This window comes from Phyllobates terribilis, unplaced genomic scaffold (assembly GCF_046119375.1).
Source record: "Phyllobates terribilis strain yellow unplaced genomic scaffold, ASM4611937v1 Scaffold_4__5_contigs__length_816908805, whole genome shotgun sequence".
Taxonomy (NCBI): domain Eukaryota; kingdom Metazoa; phylum Chordata; class Amphibia; order Anura; family Dendrobatidae; genus Phyllobates; species Phyllobates terribilis.
The window spans coordinates 115598463-115617753 of NW_027362764.1; the positions used below are offsets into that span (position 1 = coordinate 115598463).

The 19291-nt window shown below is 43.0% G+C and overlaps 1 protein-coding gene across 1 annotated transcript; it reads right to left on the reverse strand.

The window, feature by feature from the left end:
* Positions 1 to 1199: 1199 nt before the first annotated feature.
* On the reverse strand, positions 1200 to 11612 carry INSIG1 (insulin induced gene 1). The gene is made up of 6 exons (XM_073677699.1): positions 11348 to 11612; positions 9712 to 10063; positions 6845 to 6969; positions 5609 to 5775; positions 3855 to 3954; positions 1200 to 3197 (listed from the first exon to the last, which is right to left on the reverse strand). Exons 2-6 carry the CDS (start codon positions 10043 to 10045, stop codon positions 3168 to 3170), a joined length of 756 nt encoding a protein of 251 aa, XP_073533800.1. The 5' UTR covers positions 10046 to 10063; positions 11348 to 11612; the 3' UTR covers positions 1200 to 3167.
* Positions 11613 to 19291: the final 7679 nt, after the last annotated feature.

Consider the following 19291-nt stretch of genomic DNA (forward strand, 5'->3'; position numbering starts at 1 on the left):
CAAATGCTTCCAATTAGAAATGTAGTATAGTTCTCCTGATTCGCTATCTCTCTTTGCTTAGGGATCCATGGTTACGACCACTCAATAGTTACAGTTATCTAGTTGCTAGTGGTTGTAACCATGGATACCTAAGCTACTGCAATGCCCTGCAAGTGAGGAAGGAGAGAGAATCAGAAGAACTATACCACATTTCTAACTGGAGGTATTTGCCAATATTATTATTATTATTACACATTGGGATAGGATCTTGGAGCTGGGAATACCCCTTTAAAGGTCCCAATACGCAAAGCATTCAATGGTTGGGGAGTTGGGAGAGATTGCCGACGGCTGAATGAGCGGTGGGCCGTCAGCCATCGCATGTGTATGGCCAGCATTAGGTCTACAGCTCCCACATGAGTGACAGGATCAAATAGCTACAGGTCTACAGCAGTTTAGCAAGTTGTAGTAATGCTGTAGTTACACAGCCCCAGAGGTCCACCAGTATACAATTCTTCTTAATGACATTTATATACTATGTATAATTTAAAGGGAATCTATAGTGTTAAAGAGGCAAACCTATACCTACAAAAAGGATACCTGGTACCTACAAGAAGGATTTCTGGGACAAAAGAAATCTATTGTTATCCACGGATTAAACAATAGATCCATGGCTAAAGACGGCCTTAAAGACGTTACACAATATCTAGTGACCAAATCGCTCAGGCGGTGGGTAGAATCTAAAAGGATTCAATTCTATATACTGTAATATATGGTAAAAATATTGTCAATGACCTGGAAAACCCCATTGACCATTAAAAGCAACAGAAAATCTCATCTGAAATGTCAGTGAAAGCTCCCGATGGTCCAGTATTAGAGGAGCCATTGTACACCAAGTCTGGTTGTACAAGAGATCAGCTTACAAGGCATGTCAACTTTGCTGCAGAACATCTTTGCTTTATCTCAGATTTACTGCTCTGCTAAAGTGAGCAGTTTCATTGTATAGATATGCAAGATACCCCCGTCCCTTTAAAAGGGATCTACAAATCAAAAAATTGTGCAATATTAACTGTAACACTACCACCCCGATGAGATAGATTCCCTTTAAGTTATTTTTTTTAACACATTGCACTTGATAAATTGACAGTTTGCTGCTAAATCACCATAAAGTACAGGTCATAGGATGTGATGGTGAATACTCTGTGCTCACAAATACTATAGAAGAATGAAAAACACCACAAGTTTAATGAAGTGACAAATGCACTTTTCTTTTTACAAGGCAATCACAGACTGCAAATATTAATAAGGCTGCGAGACAAAAAAAATTTAGCAGGTTCCTCTTCCAGGATGATAAATTACACTTTTAGAAGATAAACGTTCTTTAATTAACTTAAATCCGCTGCCCTGGGATTATAGCCATTGCTGTTGGCATGTGTATGTGCAGGGCTATCAGTTTACATGCCTTATCTATCCATAGGATCCGGAACCAATCAGCTGATTGAAGGGATGGGCACAGCGCCAGGCAACTCGTGGTGGCCATGCCCGGTACTGCAGCTCAGTATAATTTAAAATGGAACTTCCGTTTCAGGACCTGCAGTAGAATAGCTGTCTCTAGCTCCTCCCATCTCCATAGAATTTTATAAGTACCAACTGCCATCTCCTATCTCAGTAATGGGAAAGTATCTTCACTGAATACAGATCTTACCCATCACATGAGAGTGAAAGATCAGTCCAGGAGGAGAGAGATTTCTCTCATAAGATAAATTACAATGTTGCTTATTTTCATGTGTACTATTGATTTATGCAATAAAAGTGTAAATGGCGAGGGCAGCACGGTGGCTCAGTGGATAGCTCTGTAGCCTTGTAGCGCTGGGGTCCCGGGCTGAAATCCCACCAAGGAGTTTGTATGTTCTCCCCATGTTTGTGTAGGTTTCCGCTGGGTTCTCAGGTTTCCTCCCACACTCCAAAGACATACTGATTGTGAGCCCCAATCTACATTCCCTATGGGGACAGTGCTGATAAGGTCTGTAAATTGCCTCAATTGTAAAGCGCTATGGAATACGTTGGCACTATATAAATAAAAAGATCACGATTATCTTAAGTGAATAGACCAAAGCTGCAATACCAGGAATAGCCACTACAGGGTGTATGGAGCTGTGCATGGTCGACAATGCAGGGAAGGCTGCTCTTGCTGGAGTGCTGTGGCCAGCTGATTGGCCAGGATCTCAGGGGGATGATTTCCCACGAATCTGATGGGATAAAAGATCAATATTCTTGTCCTGGAAAACCTGTTTAAAAATGACTCAAAGATCACATTCAGCCATAAATCTTGGTTGAGGACGGCAACCGAGAATCTCTACGTATACAGTCACCTTCCAAAAACAGAAGTGCCAAATGTGATCTAGTCACTTGGCCCAGCAATCACTCACATTCAGCCAAAATGGCAAATATTCTAGCTTCTAGTGACCACCAAGATTAATTATTCCCTGGGCAGTGATTCAAGAAGTTCACTCCTAGAATATGTAGTTTAATGGCCAAGAATTCATTTTTTTTTTTTTTTTGGCAAGGAAATCTAGCCAACATTAAGTAAAAGCCAACAAATTCCTCCGCAGATTGATGGCTTCCACTTACGTTCAGCATTGCTTATACCACCATTTTTTCCCCCCACAGCCTTATTTTCCATTGTAGATAAATAATACACTCCTATTCACTTCATCTTAATTTTCTTCTTTTTTTTTCCTCCTTGCACCCATCCTGACTTCCAGAGGTTGTGGCAAAACTCCATCACAGACATGTCCTCTTCATCTTCTCTGAATGAAATTGTAATACTGGTACTTAAAGCTGGCCTCCAGCCTTTTACATCATGCAGAAGACATCTGAAAGCCTACCACTACAGAGACAGATAAACCTGCAGCAATCACAGAAGAACAGATGCAATGCCGGGTGATTGCTTCTCCTCTCGTCTCAGTCCCGCCGTGTATAGGAATAGTCTGATGTGGTAATAATCCGTAGGGCTGGAACAGGATACTGCACAAGGAATAATGTACTAACCAAATTAGGAAGCCATAGCCTTCACATTAACGCGTTTGCAGATGAAAAGTTTGCGCGTTACTCAGTAACATAGTGCAAGCTTTTCCTGAAATGAGTGTCGTTCTTCTCTTAGTACATGTATGGAGGGCATGTTGTGGCATCTAGTCCGAGTGCACTTTTTCTGTAGGACCCTACAATAAAAAAACACAAACATTATAGAAAATCAGAAAGTGTAAACAGATATATACTCAATACTAGACTGGTTGGTACTTGCTGTGTATGGGGACAATGTTACTTAGCATTATTTTTCTGGCAGTTGAACCCTATGGGGTGGTGTTATAAGCTTTACCCTCAAAAACATTGGTTAATCAATAGTAACGACGCTGCAGCGAGGCTCAGGGCTGGGATACATTGAAGTAAAATGCATACCATCAGCATTGCTGCACTTCAAAAATAGTAATAGGGCTGTCACCTTTGTGAAAATTTCAGATCCTACCTGCAGTTTGAGATGTATATGGAAAACAAAAACAAAACAAAAAAAACCTTGCACTTTACTCACCTATCCCAGGTCATCTGCTAAGTCAATGCCACTCCTGGTGACTTATATTGGCCACAGTGCAGACACCATGTCGCCAACACTGCAGCTAATCAGTGAGATCATGCCGCCAACTTGGGCAGATCAGCACCATTAACATGACATCAGCACTGCAGAAAATATCAGACACTGGGAGCAATTGCCAAGACTCAATGCTGGACCAGGGACTGAGTAAAGCACGTTATTATTATTATTTATTTATTTTTTTTTAACATAATTGAAAAAAGAAAAAAAACAAAACAAATAAAATTACCATGGCTAGCTGCCTTCCTATATTTCCAACAGTCACCCCACCAGAGAAGAATATGCAAGGCAGCCACGATCGAATATAGAGGAAGTCTGGGGATGTGTACCTAATAGAAAAAAAAACAAAACAAAGAAAAGTTAGTTTTTATGCTCAAAATAAATAAATAAAAAAAACAAACACAAACAACCAAGAACACACCTCTTTCACTTTGGGCGAGTGAGTAAGGAGCATTCAGTTTTAGCACCAATTTCTCTGGTTCCTAGTAGGAAACATCTGCTAAAACACTTTGCCATTGAGGAGTCCAGTACAAATAGTTGATGACTAGTAGAAGAGCTCCAATGGCAGAATTTTGTGAAAAATATATTCCATTTAGAAGTAAATTCTATTTTTCATCAGTTCCTACAGGCTGAACAGCCTGAAAGGGGTATTCCCATCTCCAAGATCCTATCCCAATATTATTATTAATAATAGCAAATACCTCCAATTAGAAATGTAGTATAGTTTTTCTGATTCACTGTCTCTTTCCTCATGTGCAGGGCATTGCAGGACCTTAAGTATCCATGGTTAACTAACTAACTATCTAACCGTCACTATATCAATGGATACCTAAGGTCCTGCAATGCCTGCACATGAGGAAAGACAGTGAATCAGAAAAACTATACTACATTTCTAATTGGAGGTATTTGCTAATATTCTTATACCTACTACATATTGGGATAGGATCTTGGAGATGGGAATATCCCTTTAACTTGTACATTTGAATTTTTTCCCCCTGGAAATCAGAGGCTCCATTTCTAGAACGTTAGCTTTGCCTCTTTCAGGTAAAAAAAAAAAAAGGCAAACTTTAATACCAAACATAATAATATGTAGACAAGAGTGGCATTGTTTCTGGGAAATAAGCAGACACTTTTGTCTAGTAACGTAGACCAGGGATCTCAAACATACAGCCCCTGGAATATTTTTTTGTAGCCTGTAGCCAGGCACTGCCAGCACTGTGTCAGGTGCCATATTGGCCATGTCTCAGAATACCAGATGGGGCTGCACAGCACGCTGCATGGCCACATCTGCTGCATGACTTCACACAGAGTCTCGTACTGCCTGTACCCACCAGAGAGGATCTCCAAACAAGGCCAGAGGGAAGACGAGCGGCAGGGGAGGTCAGAGCTATGGGTATTATACTGGATAAATGGAGCTGTGGGGGCCATCATACTGTATGTAATGATGAGCTGTTGGGTCGCAGTGCACTAGGCATGGCAATGTCACACCATTTACTTGTATGCCACCGTGATGTAGCAGCTACACAGATTGCGCGACCTGTCGAGCTTTTCAGCCCCAGACTAAATTTAACAATGTGCCCACACCCTAACGGAGTTTTTCCAAGTGGCCCCGGAACCAGATTTAGTTTGAGACCCCTGCCGTAGACAGAGTATATAAGTGGTTTCCCAGTCCATTAAAAGTTTACGAACAGCTGACAAAAAGGAGAAAAATAAAAACCCTCAAAAAAACAGAAGAGAAGTAATATTTCCCTTACCAATCGCCTGCCACTCCCATGCCATCCCTTCCCTGGTCGCCAGCTGGTCTTTATTTACCCACCGCCAGCTATGATGGGTCCTGCGGACATTACTGAAGGCGCTGCTGATGCCAGTAAATGGCTGCAGTGGTCATATGTTGGGATGACAACATAGTTTAAGCCGGGGAGACACTGTAGATTTTTAAAGTGTTACCCCTCAGGAATAAAAAACAAAAACCATGCAACTTACTGGTACACTCCATTATAGACCAGGAACTGTGTGATGAGTGTTGCAAGAAAGGCTATTGTAATCCCAAGCCCCAGGCCACTACGGGAACGGTCAAACGTCCACCACAGGCCCAGTGACAAGGCCGCCAGTGTCAGGGAGAGCTGAACATTATTAGCAAAATCCAGTTTCTGATTGAAAGATTAAAGTTAAGGAACAAAACACACCTTGCACAGTATACCATTACATTTACACACTTAAATAACCGGAGGCTTTCACAGAGTTTGGATTCCATGGAAATAATGAACACATGGTATTGATTAGTAAATAGAATTAGTGCAAATAGATTTGTAGGACCCGGTCCAATGGGTGGTCAGTAGTGATGATAGCGCATGCTCGGGCAAGCACCTATTATCTTCAGCGTGCTCGGGAGGGGGAGTTAAGTTTTAGTAGCTCCGTGAACAGGATTTGTGGCTGTTTGACAGCTTTAATACATGTGAGGAATGCCTGTTTTTCCAGCATTCCTCACATGTATTAAAGCTGTAAAACAGTCACAAATCATGTTCACAGAGCTACGAAAAGTTAACTTAACCACCCCCCCCACCTCCCAAGCACACTGAAGATAATAGGTGCAGGCCCAAGCATGCTCGTAAATCTCGAGCAATGAGCATGCTCTATCATCACTAGTGGTCAGTAATTTGTGGCCACTGGACGAACGCCCCGAGTACTCCCTCCTCTTTTGATCAATCGGTCTAATTTGACATTACTGCTGTAGCTTGAAGTACCTGCGACGTTGTACCAGGCCGACTATTTAAAGAAGAGTGTTTTTTTCAGGGTTTCCATCCAGCGGACAGAGAGTACTGATATGGCCGCTGGACTGGGTCTTGTGTAATCAAGTTTCACCAACATTAGTAATTATAAACCTCTTTCTGATCCAAATATCTTAGGCCTCACATATAAGATGGAGACTATATTGCATCCCATGGAGTCCTATAGGACATGACACTTTATAGACCTCCATCAAGAGCGGATGTGCTTACATGTAACCTAAAAAGGAGTAGGCTACAAATCCTAACCCCTTTATGAAATCAAAAGCATATGGCGCTCCAGTTAAGACTGTCTATAGGTGCCTTACCATAGCTCTGTACAGGACTGTGCTATAACACAGCCATACACACCATGTCTTACAACACATTGCATATCATAGAAAGCCACCAATAAAAAGACAGTGCTGGTGGCAACATACAGACTGAAGGATACGGCACTAGCGTGGTTGATGCCGACAAATACTGCTATACATCTCATGACGCTGGCCCATTCTCTCTTGAACTTGTGAGGTTCTCCAAGGTGGCTGTCAATGCAGGGATAAAGAAGGCCAACCACAGCTGGAAAACAACAGCACATCAATGACATCATTATTGGAATAGACAATAAAGAGGGTTAAACAGAATTTATAAAAAGCCCATCTACACCCAGAAGGAAAGTCCTGGTTATATGGGCACAAGAGCCACAAACATGAGGCGCCAGCGGATGCCACCCACTTACTGACAGCGATTGGGTTCCTTGGTGACCAAGATCCCATAAAGAATAGTAGCGTGCCATTTTCTATACATCTTAGACTGAGCTCATGTGTTCTCAGTGTATCTAGCTGCCGTTATTTTTACATTTGTGGTTACTCTCTACTTGTAGCATTTTTTTTTTTTTATACAGCATCATTGAATATGATGGAGCAATACATCAAACATTAATTTACCACGTAAGTAATCTGAATTACCAGATAGATACTTGGCATTTCTCCTATAGAGGATGACATGTGGTGCAAATGCAGAGAAGCTGTATATTTAGCCCCAGCAGTATACAGCGTTCAGCTCTCCTTATTCGCCCCTGCCGTCTGCAGATGATTTATGGCTTGTTACTTGGGAGTGCTGATCACTTCCTTATTTTCATCTGGAGCAGTGGTGTGTTACATGGGAACGCCAATGAGGGCCGGGGCCGGCAGCTCACCAGTTAGGAGGCCGCCAATCACAGGACAAGGAGCTTACAACATTTCCTGTGCTATCTAGACTGTGCCAAGTAGACGTGTGCAGCGAGGGGGAAGCCATCCTAATCATTCCATGGGATTTCTACTATTCCACAAAAGAACAAGATGTTCATTTTCAGGCGATTCTGGCACATTACATAATCTAACCAGACAATCCACAGTGAAACAATGTAACGACTCTGCAACGAGAAGGAAGCCTCATGTGATATCAGCCACCACAGGTTCAATGAAGGTCTCATAGAGGAGCTGTCAGCCCATTTCCAATACTTAAAAGGGGTTGTCCAGGCCTGGAACAAATCTGAAGTCACAAAGCGACTGCAGACTTTTATCCCAAGCCCAGACAACCCTTATAATTCCCCCATTCCTGTGGAGGCGCTGCAGAGAAATTGAACACTTACTGTCTGATTTCCCCACAAATTACAGCTGACTGCTGGAGGAAAGGGGGAATCCGAGCAGGAGGAAACCTTCATCTTACTATTGTCAAGGGACACTTCTAAAAAAGGACTTTTACTTCATCAAGCACTAATCACTGATAAAGCAAAAATTGATCAACGCTCTATTAATTTCATTTGTGCAACGCTATGTGATTGGTGAACATGGGTGTACATCCACCTAGTCATCAGTCTGTGTGAATGGTCCATAATAAATATGGACTGTCCAAAGTGAACTGCCCCTTTAAGACGAAGAATGATTCCATAAGGATCTTATTCTACAGGAGCCCAAACACCCTAGATGCCAGCCCGGCACAGCAGCCATGTACATTCCACCGATAAGAGGGAATAAAGTTGCAGTCAGGCAATTCTGGCAACAGCTTCTCATTTGGGGGGGGGGGGGGAATTAGAGGATTGGGTGTAAAAAAATATAAATAAAGATCAATCAATCTGCTGCACCCTTGACATCTTTTGGAGAAGAGTCTGGGGGCCTCATACACATTAGAAGTTTGCATGAAAACTGGTTTTTCCTTTTATGTGCATGGTTACCCTAAAAGGAATCTGTCAGTAGGATCAACAGTCTTAAAGCCGTCTCTATGGGCATGTAAGTCATAGGAAGCTGAATAAAATGATACCTTAATATCTGCGATCCAATGTCTTATTCCAGAGAAATCCACATTTTTCTTAATATGTAAATGAGCTGTTAAGATCTATGGGCCGGACATAGTTCTCCCTGAGCCTCCAGAGTTTATTTTTAAATAAAAGGGGGCATTACCAGTGTGAGACATGTAGATCAGGAGAGCAGACTGTCAGTTATTACATGTCTCACACAGGTATTGCCCCCTTTCATTTACAGTAAGCTCTCGAGGCAGATTCTCTGCGAGATCTATGTCCGGCCCATAGATATTAACAGCTCATTTACAGACCAAGAAAAATGTGTATTTCTCTGAGATAAGAAATCGAATATAAGATATCATTTTATTCATCTTCCTATGACCTACAGGCCCATATAGACTGCTTAGGAGGATTGTTCCTAATGACAGATTCTCTCCAATGCATGAAAGAACTGGTTGACTTTAACTGATTGTTTCAGATGGGAAAAGTATCTAAAAGAAGATATAAAAGGAAAACAATTACAAACAAAACAATAAATAAATAACCATCCCAGTAGCTGCTTTTACCTGCAGGGATTGGGCATGTTGTTGATCATAAGCCTCCCCCAACATGCCAAGTGGGCAAAAGTTTGGAAGTCCACATACATATAAAGCTGTTGTGTCAATCCTTCCAAAATAGCAGATTTATGTAATGTGTAAGCTCAGCTTTATGGTAGCAGATTGCATTGTTACAGGTTAGTAGGCACCAAATTACAAAGGTTTCCATCTCTGCACCAAGGGATATTCAATATTATAAAATCCAATGTTTGGGGGTCAACACCATATGGTGCATACAACATCTACCCCAGATCATCTCTAAAGGAAGGAATCCAGATGTAAGGAACCTGCACATGTGACATAACTGCCAGGAAACTGCTTAATATGTTCAGTAAGAAATAAAATAATACTGAGCCTTCTAGTTCCCACAACTATTACACAGACACGAGTAATCACAAGGTCCACCACACAATAGTTAAAAAGTGGCAGGGCTGTGACACTTACCAGCTGCTGTGCCACAACATGGAGGGACCCACCAGGCTGAAGAGAAGATGGTAGCAATGACTTCTTCGGGAAATAACGTCACATTCCTCTGGATCTGGAGAAGATTAAGCACCAGAGCCAGAAAGGCGCCCACAGTGAAGAGGACCAGGCTCCTCCGGATCAGGCTGCGGCCCTGGGTGCTGGCGAGGGTGCTGTAGGCCAGGCTGATGAGGGAGTTGAGGGAGGACATGGCTTCTCCTGCTCTCCGCGTCAACCAAGTGCTCAACTTCTTGCTATCCTTGTCTATACTTCTGGCGCAAGAGCAACTCCAGCAGTGCTCCTCGAGTCTTGGCATTTGTTTTCTAAGATTTATCTGCAAAGGAGATTGAGGAAGAATTGTAATCCCAGATTAGTAAATGAGAATAATATCTGACCCTGGCTATGACCCATGTACCAGTCACAGCACGTCAGCCAATGACCAGACATGATGGGCATGACGTGGACGAGCAGGAAGTGCAACGCGATAATGGACTCTTCAGTGACTTCCTTTAATGGCACCAGACAGCAATAAAACCCTTAACAAGAATCCACGACCTGAGAGTACAACACAGGCTATGTGCCCACACGTCTGCCATACCAACTGATGCCCTGTCACTCACATAGACGACAACATCAGCATTCTGCCAATCTAACAGGAGAAAAAAAAAAAAAAAGGTCTATGCCCCTCATCAGGCCGGGCTGCATGTGGCAGAGGTGAAATCCGACTACTGCTAAGCTTCATGCCAATCAGTGCAGAGTCCATTAAGTTGCCACCATATGGTGCCCGCCGCTCACATTACACAGCTTTCCTGCCACAACTACAGAAGCTGGAGAAAACCATAAACCTTCCATCTACTGACTGCAAAGATGACTTGTGCCCACAAAGACTCGCTACTACTACAGTCTCTCAGTGCGAGGTCAGAGCGCCAACGTCTGCTGGGGCAGAACGTGTGCCCACCATTACCATCATTATTAACATGAACATCACATCCTGGGACCAACATTACTGAGGTTTGTGCCCACCGGCACCATGATTAGCACTCACCTCTGTACATGGCAGCACCAGAGCCCCTCACTATTGTGGTTACTAACATCCTGATCCTGTGCCCATCTCTACTGGCATTATGACTTACTACCACGGTAGGCATCAGTGCCCACCACAGCCAGCATTATTACTGGTCACCAGCACTACATGAGTAATTGTCAAACTGGCAGCAATGCTTATAATGCTAGGGGCAGCAGTGATGCCCACAATTATTTACATGCACATCACATCCTGTGCCAACCACTCCTGAAGCCTTTGTGCCCACCAGCACTGGCACCATGGCTAGCAGTTACCTCTATCCAGGATAACATTTGTGCAGACCATTAATCACATCCAGTACCACCTCTATAGGGTGTCAGTGCCCACCACTAATTATATCCACATCATCCTGTGCCACCTCTGTAAGATCAGTGCCCATCACTGTCACCATGAACATCCCCAGCTCATCCAGTGCACATCACCAATTGGACAGTGCCCACCACATCCTGTGCCAGCCAGTATAAGTCAGTGCCCACCATTACCGCCACTATGCCGGCCCCCTCTCTCATGGCTGGCATGCCGCCGGCGTCTCACCTAGCAGCAGGGTACAGTGCGGGTGTCAGGCAGAGGCCTCTCTCCAGCTGTGAGCACTTTTCCTTTTCTTCCGCCGTTTCCTGCCGCTTCTCCCTCCGTCTCCGCTATAAATACGTGAGTCCGGCTGTCCGTGCAGCTGTGCCGAGCTCCCGCCCCCACAGGTACCGCCGCCGCCGTCCTCCTATGCCCCGCTCCCCCCGCCCACACTGACGAGCAGAGGAGGAGGCCGCAGCTGTCCTCACCGAAAACAACATGCGTGTCTGGTGAGACGCCGGCAGCCAATCAGCGGCGGGCTGCCCATATGACGTAGCGGACACACCACAGACACCTTCCCGGCGCTGGAAGAAACCAAAACAAGAAGGCTCGGGGGCGCGCCCGGCTGGCGGCAGCGCGCAGTGAATGGAGAGGACGTGACAATTCCGCCATGTCCCTCCAGGGCACTGACCTGGCGGCCGCTAAACCGGGCTGCGGCCAGAAATAGCCCGGAGCGCTCACCCCCTTCAGAAGACATTGTACCTACATTCCACACTGCAGAGAGCCCACGTCTAGCTGCTGGGGGAGGGGCGGGCCATTTGAGTGCATTTTTGGGGAGGTGCAGTAATTCTGTTGTTTTGTTACTCTTTGCTGGTTAATTACTGTTATCTCCATCATTGCCTCCATGTAATAACGACTTGTGACTCCGGGGTCTGTGCACAGCAAGTAGAATTCTCAATTACATAGTTAAAGGGAACCTGCCATGTAATAACGCCATCACCCTGCAGATATGGGGTTAATTTGAGGGTTAATAGCGTTCTGGTGCTGAGAGCCCCTCTGCCAGGAGGAAATGAACATTGCTCTAGCCCACACTCACTGGTCAGTCTGATGCCCACCTGTCACCTCATGGGGTGCGCATTGTAAATGACCAAAAGTAACATGAACTGGCTCCATTATCTAGAACATAAGATGCAAACCTGTGTCCCATTTATCTCAGACTTCTCGCCAATCCATGCTCCCTTAGTCCAGATGAAGGTTGGGTTGTGTGGTTTGTTGTTTAGGTTACATTTAAAAATGTTGCATATCCATAGGCGTTTGCTAGGGAAAAATAATAAAATCACCGTTACTCACCATCCACTGGCCCAGCACTGCCTCTCTGCCGCTGCTCCAGTCTTTGTTGACAAGCTTCAGTGCTGACATTACGGCTTGAGAGCATGTGATCACTGCAGCCAATCACTGTTCTCAGCAGTGATGTCAATCCCAATGATTATTTGCAGTTGACACATGCTCTATAGATTGACGCCGCTGTTGCAGCATGTCATCACAGGTGGCAGACAGATATATCCGGATCTGCAGGGATTGAGTAAATGTGACTTTTTTTATTTTTTCCTAGCACAAACCTATAGATTTAAAGAAAATTAAATGGAACCCATCCATTCATCATTAGAGTAGCAGGGTGATGAATAAAGGTAGTTTTCTCATCATCTTCTTCCTTGTACCCCAATTTTCCTGCTAGGGAAACAGCAGATCTTGTGATTACACTGATGTCTTCAGGAGACAACCTCCATTTAAGGGTCATTTTCAGACTACGGGCAGTGTTTGCTTGTGATGTGATATATAGTAAATTGTCTCTTCAGAGAGGAAGAGGACCAGAACTCTAGTGCCATCTACAGGAAGTAGCAATCCAAAAGTCAATAGTGACCCTTTAACGAGCCTTATCACATGACTTAGGAAATAAGCCAGAACCAGAAACTCAATTTGCAGACACCGTGTTTCGGGGTAATGCACCTCGTCAGTGCAAAGTGTGAGTTCTGGTTTGGCTAGGTGAGAGGCGTCAGACCGTATCTAAGGCAGTACCCCGAAACACAGTGTCTGCAAATTGAGTTCTGGTCCTCTTCCTCTCTGAAGAGACAATTTGCATATTTCCCAGAGGAGCATTGCGGCTTTAAAAGTCTACTCACCGTGACATGCATAATATGTCGCTCTCCGCAAGGAGTAATTTTACCCCTTAGATACGGTCATATATAATAAAATCTATTTGAGATGACCACCCAAAAATGCATTGATAAGTGGTCCTTAATGGGAATCTGACAGTAGGAACAATCCTCCTAAGAAGTCTATATGGGCATGTAGGTCACAGGAAGCTGAATAACATGCTACCTTGAGATCTGTTATATGATGTCTTATTCAAGAGAAATCCACATTTTTCTTAATATGTAAATGATCTGTCAAGATCTCTGGGTGGGACATAAATCTCCCTGAGAATCTGCCTTCCGAGTGTATTTTAAATGAAAGTGGACGTTACCAGTGTGAGACATGCAATGACTGCCAAGTCTGTTCTCCTGATCTAACGCACCCTTTTATTTAAAATATGCTTTGGAGGTGGAGTCTAAGTGAGATCTATGTCCGGCCCATAGATCTTACCAGCTCATTTACATATAAGAAATACGTGGATTTCTCTGGAATAAGACATCGGATCTCAGATATAAAGGTATAATTTCATTCAGCTTCCTATGACCTACATGTCCATATAGACGTCTTAGGAGGGTTGATCCTACTGACAGTTTCCCTTTAAAGCAAGCCCAATGCGTGAAAGAACTGGCTGAGTCTAAGTGATTGTTTGTTTCAGGTGGAAAAAAAATGTTAAGAAAAATAAATAAAGCTTACCCCCCAATATCAGCTCTTGCCCGCAATGACAAAGGATTGGACATGTTATTCAGAAGCCCTCCCAACAGAAGACAAGGGGGGACATTTTGTAAATTCGCATACATATAGCAGCGGCCACTGTCTGAAGATGCGTTACAAGCGCAATGTATACTGTATGAGTATTGGACACCTAACTAACCAGCCTCCTGATGATCTGGAGATGATTTATGATCCACATTATATATAAGTTTCACTGCTGAGTAATAGGAGACTGGACTGAAGGTGCTGGGGAAGATCTCAGAGATGAGATGCATATCTATTTATATACTCTTGGACTGGTTCTTAAGGAATCTCCATTACTTAGATCATGTATTTTGTGATGGACTTAGATGAGGTTAAAGGCCATTTTCATGAACCGAGTATTGACCTTGTAAAAAAAAAAAGAAATATTTTTAGTGAGAATCTCATTATGATTATAAATATATTTAATTCTGTGATGTGCTATGAACCGATTCTCAATACAAAGGGATTATTAAAGTAGGAAATGATTGGCTGCAGTGGTCACGAAACATTGTTTATATCACATAGCCACTGGGGGACACAGATCTGGGCAGTCCTGGAGGTAAGTATACCTGAGAACTATTAATAAGGGGTTAACCAGTAATGAACAACCCCTGTAAAATCACAGCTTAATCCACTTCAACATCTGCATTTGGCACAACTGGTATCGCTTCGTCTGAACCCGCCTTAATAGGTGAAAAATGATCCTCTCAATAAGTTCAAGCTCACTACTTATCAAACTGGTGGGCTGCAATAGTGATTTGCACTCTAGTTGTTAGTGAGGTGCAGCTGGGGAAGCAGTTTTCACAGAAGTATCTTTAATCTGAATAGTCCTTTCTCTTTGGCATGGAAATCCACCACAAAGGGTATCGGCATCAACTTGATCTGTCTTGTTCAGACTCGGGCATCACCTTGGTCTGTCTTGTTCAGACTCGGGCATCACCTTGGTCTGTCTTGTTCAGACTCGGGCATCACCTTGGTCTGTCTTGTTCAGACTCGGGCATCACCTTGGTCTGTCTTGTTCAGACTCGGGCATCACCTTGGTCTGTCTTGTTCAGACTCGGGCATCACCTTGATCTGTCTTGTTCAGACTCATAATCACCTTGATCTGTCTTGTTCAGACTTGGGCATCACCTTGATCTGTCTTGTTCAGACTCTGTCATCACCTTGGTCTGTCTTGTTCGGACTCGGGCATCACCTTGGTCTGTCTTGCTTGGACTCAGGCATCGCCTTGGTCTGTCTTGTTCAGACTCGGGCATCGCCTTGGTCTGTCTTGTTCAGACTCGGGCATCGCCTTGGTCTGTCTTGTTCAGACTCGGGCATCGCCTTGGTCTGTCTTGTTCAGACTCGGGCATCGCCTTGGTCTGTCTTGTTCAGACTCGGGCATCACCTTGATCTGTCTTGCGCAGACTCGGGCATCACCTTGGTCTGTCTTGTTCAGACTCGTAATCACCTTTGTCTGTCTTGTTCAGACTCTGTCATCACCTTGGTCTGTCTTGTTCAGACTCTGTCATCACCTTGGTCTGTCTTGTTCAGACTCGGGCATCACCTTGGTCTGTCTTGTTTGGACTCGGGCATCACCTTGATCTGTCTTGTTCAGACTCGTAATCACCTTGATCTGTCTTGTTCAGACTCGTAATCACCTTGGTCTGTCTTGTTCAGACTCTGTCATCACCTTGGTCTGTCTTGTTCAGACTCTGTCATCACCTTGGTCTGTCTTGTTCAGACTCGGGCATCACCTTGGTCTGTCTTGTTTGGACTCGGGCATCACCTTGGTCTGTCTTGTTCAGACTCGTAATCACCTTGATCTGTTGTTCAGACTTGGGCATCACCTTGGTCTGTCTTGTTTGGACTCGTGCATCGCCTTGGTCTGTCTTGTTCAGACTCGGGCATGACCTTGATCTGTCTTGTGCAGACTCGGGCATCACCTTGATCTGTCTTGTTGAGACTCGTAATCACCTTGGTCTGTCTTGTTCAGACTCTGTCATCACCTTGGTCTGTCTTGTTCAGACTAGGACATCACCTTGGTCTGTCTTGTTCAGACTAGGACATCACCTTGGTCTGTCTTGTTCAGACTCTGTCATCACCTTGGTCTGTCTTGTTCAGACTCTGTCATCACCTTGGTCTGTCTTGTTCAGACTCGTAATCACGTTGGTCTTTCTGGTGAGGCACCATAGAAATAGTTTGAGAAGCCATGATCAGACAAGACCTTCACTTTTGGCTGCACTTAGTTTATAAACATGAGGCACATTTTATATAAATATATATTAACTTTTTATCCCACAAATTTTGATACATTGTAAGGAAAGTGGGTTCTGTACTGAAATTTGCCATAAACTGTACATATAAATGCCCTGTTTAAGGAAAGGGCAGAAATAAGAAATTGATAAGAGTCTGATTAGCTGTTTTCAGCTCCAGATGAAACCAGGGAAGAGCTCTAGAATTGAAGTGTATTTGCTGTGAGCTACATCTCCGCTCCTATTTAAATGAATAGGATAGGTCATCAATATAATAAGCCTGAGAAACCCCTATAAGACGCAATTTTTATTTTTAAAATGAATGTTTCTTTATTCACCAGCTAAGAAATAAACATGTCTTATTTGCCAAAAGCAATCCACTCAAGCCAAAACATCCCAATCGTTTACTATCTTCATCTAATACTACAAATTAGTTTAACTTCTTTTTATAAACTGTTCTATTTTGTGTAGTTTGTTATGTTCTCATTTCTTTTCATGCAAATAAATTATTTGGTGAGAAACATCTCTGTAAATGCCTCCGGATTTGAAAGTGTCCTTACTGTAGCCCATCTGCACAAGAACAGGTTCTGTTTTAGTCTTTCATGTGCAAAATAGTTGAGCACACGTGAGTATTTCATTACTGGGACCATTTTCTAGATCCTGTTCTGCAGCGAGCATTCAGCAAATACCAATGAGGTTATACTAGGTCACCTGTGAGATAGAAAAAAAAAATAGGAGGCGAGGGTGTGCCTGCTCAGGTGATGTGGAATTGGCTGAGGAGCTCTGCTGTACAAATACAGTTACAACATCAGGTACTTGTGGGGCAAAGTCCAGGAAACACCTGACATTTTCACCCCATACTTTAATTGCACCAAGTACAGGACTTGTTCATAAAAAGATACAATACTGTTTTGCAAAATATTGATTACTTTTACTACATCTTACTACACTGGGAGTGGTTTTCTTGATAATCATCACTATCTTGGTTTCATAATGATTTTCTAGCTTATTCTTGTAACATTTTTAAACACCAGATTTATATTTCACTGCTCAAAAAAATAAAGGGAACACTCAAATAACACATCCTAGATCCGAATGAATGAAATATTCTCATTGAATACTTTGTTCTGTACAAAGTTGAATGTGCTGACAACAAAATCACACAAAAATCATCAATGGAAATCAAATTTATTAACCAATGGAGGCCTGGATTTGGAGTCACCCCCAAAATTAAAATGGAAAAACACACTTCAGGCTGATCCAACTTTGATGTAATGTCCTTAAAACAAGTCAAAATGAGGCTCAGTATTGTGTGTGGCCTCCACGTGCCTGTATGACCTCCCTACAACGCCTGGGCATGCTCCTGATGAGGTTGCGGATGGTCTCCTGTGGGATCTCCTCCCAGACCTGAGGTGGAATAAGATTCTACAGGTGAACAACTGGCTACGTCGATGGTGCCGTCAACAAGGATTTGGATTTCTGGATCACGGAATGAATTACCTATACGATGGACTACTTGCTAGAGATGGGGTGCACCTTACGAAGACTGGAAAACATGTATTTGGAAGTCGCCTTGCTACACTCATCAGAAGAGCTTTAAACTAGAACAATGTGGGAAGGGAAGCAAAAGGCCAGAAAAAGCCATACAGCTGACAAATACTATTGAGATCTCTGCTACTGGAAGTGGAAAGGAAGAACAAAGACAAAACAATTTAAATAATAAAAATATGGGAGGAAGAGAAACCAATCACAAACTAAAATGTTTTTATACAAATGCACAAAGCATGGGCAACAAACAAGGAGAATTGGAACTACTAATGCAGGAAAAGGAATATGATGTCATTGGAATCACTGAAACTTGGTGGGACGATACACATGATTGGAATAAAAGGCTAAAAGGATACAACTTATTTGCAAGAAACAGACTTGATAAACGAGGAGGAGGTGTTGCATTGAATGTTAGAAAAGCGTATATCTGCACAGAGATTGAAGCTTCAGAGACTGGGAGTTCTGTGGAAACTGTTTGGGTAAGAATACAAGGAGAGAACAACGGAAAGGACACCATTGTAGGCATTTACTACAGGCCACCTGGGCAAGCTGAAGATATGGATGAACTCTTTATGTATCAAATGACCAAGTTCTCCAAAAAATATGACGTAGTGGTCATGGGAGATTTCAACTATCCAGACATTTGTTGGGAATCTCTCTCAAGTAAAACTAACAGGTCAAGCAAATTCTTATCCTCTCTTGCTGACAACTTTATCTTCCAAAAGGTAGGGGAGAAAACAAGGGGATCTGCTACTTTGGATCTAATCCTTATAAACAGGGAGGAAATGGTTGAGGAGGTAAAGGTGGCTGGGACCCTAGGAGGCAGTGATCATGCTATTATAGAATTTTGGATAACTAGAGGAGGAAGACATGTGAAGACTCAAACTTCAAGGTTAGATTTTAGAAAGGCAGATTTTAAGAGACTCAGAAAGAGAATAGGAGGGATCCAATGGCTGGATGTCCTTAAGGACAAAAATGTCCAGGAAGGATGGGAAATTTTTAAAAATGAGATTCTCAAAGCACAATCGTTAACAATCCCGAAAAGTAGGAAGAATGGGAAGCATTTAAGGAAACCAGGATGGATGAACACAGAACTTAAACACATGCTAAAAAGAAAGAAAGAAATGTTTATTAAATGGAAAGAGGGAGGCATATCTAAAGAAGATTATAATGCAGTCTGCAGATCCTGTAGGGCACGTATCAGGTTAGCTAAAGCTGACAATGAATTAAGGCTTGCAAGAGATGTCAAAAGCAATAAAAAAGGATTTTGGGGGTATGTCAAAAGTAAAAGAAAAGTCAAAGATGCTATAGGATTTTTACAGGATGCAAATGGAGAAATGGTAAGAGAGGATGTTGAGAAGGCCGAACTTTTTAATTCCTATTTTGCATCTGTTTTCTCTCAGAAAGAAAATGTAACATCAACTGATCTTCACTGTCCTTTTAAAGGAATAGAGGAATCAAAGTTATCTGTAAACAGAAA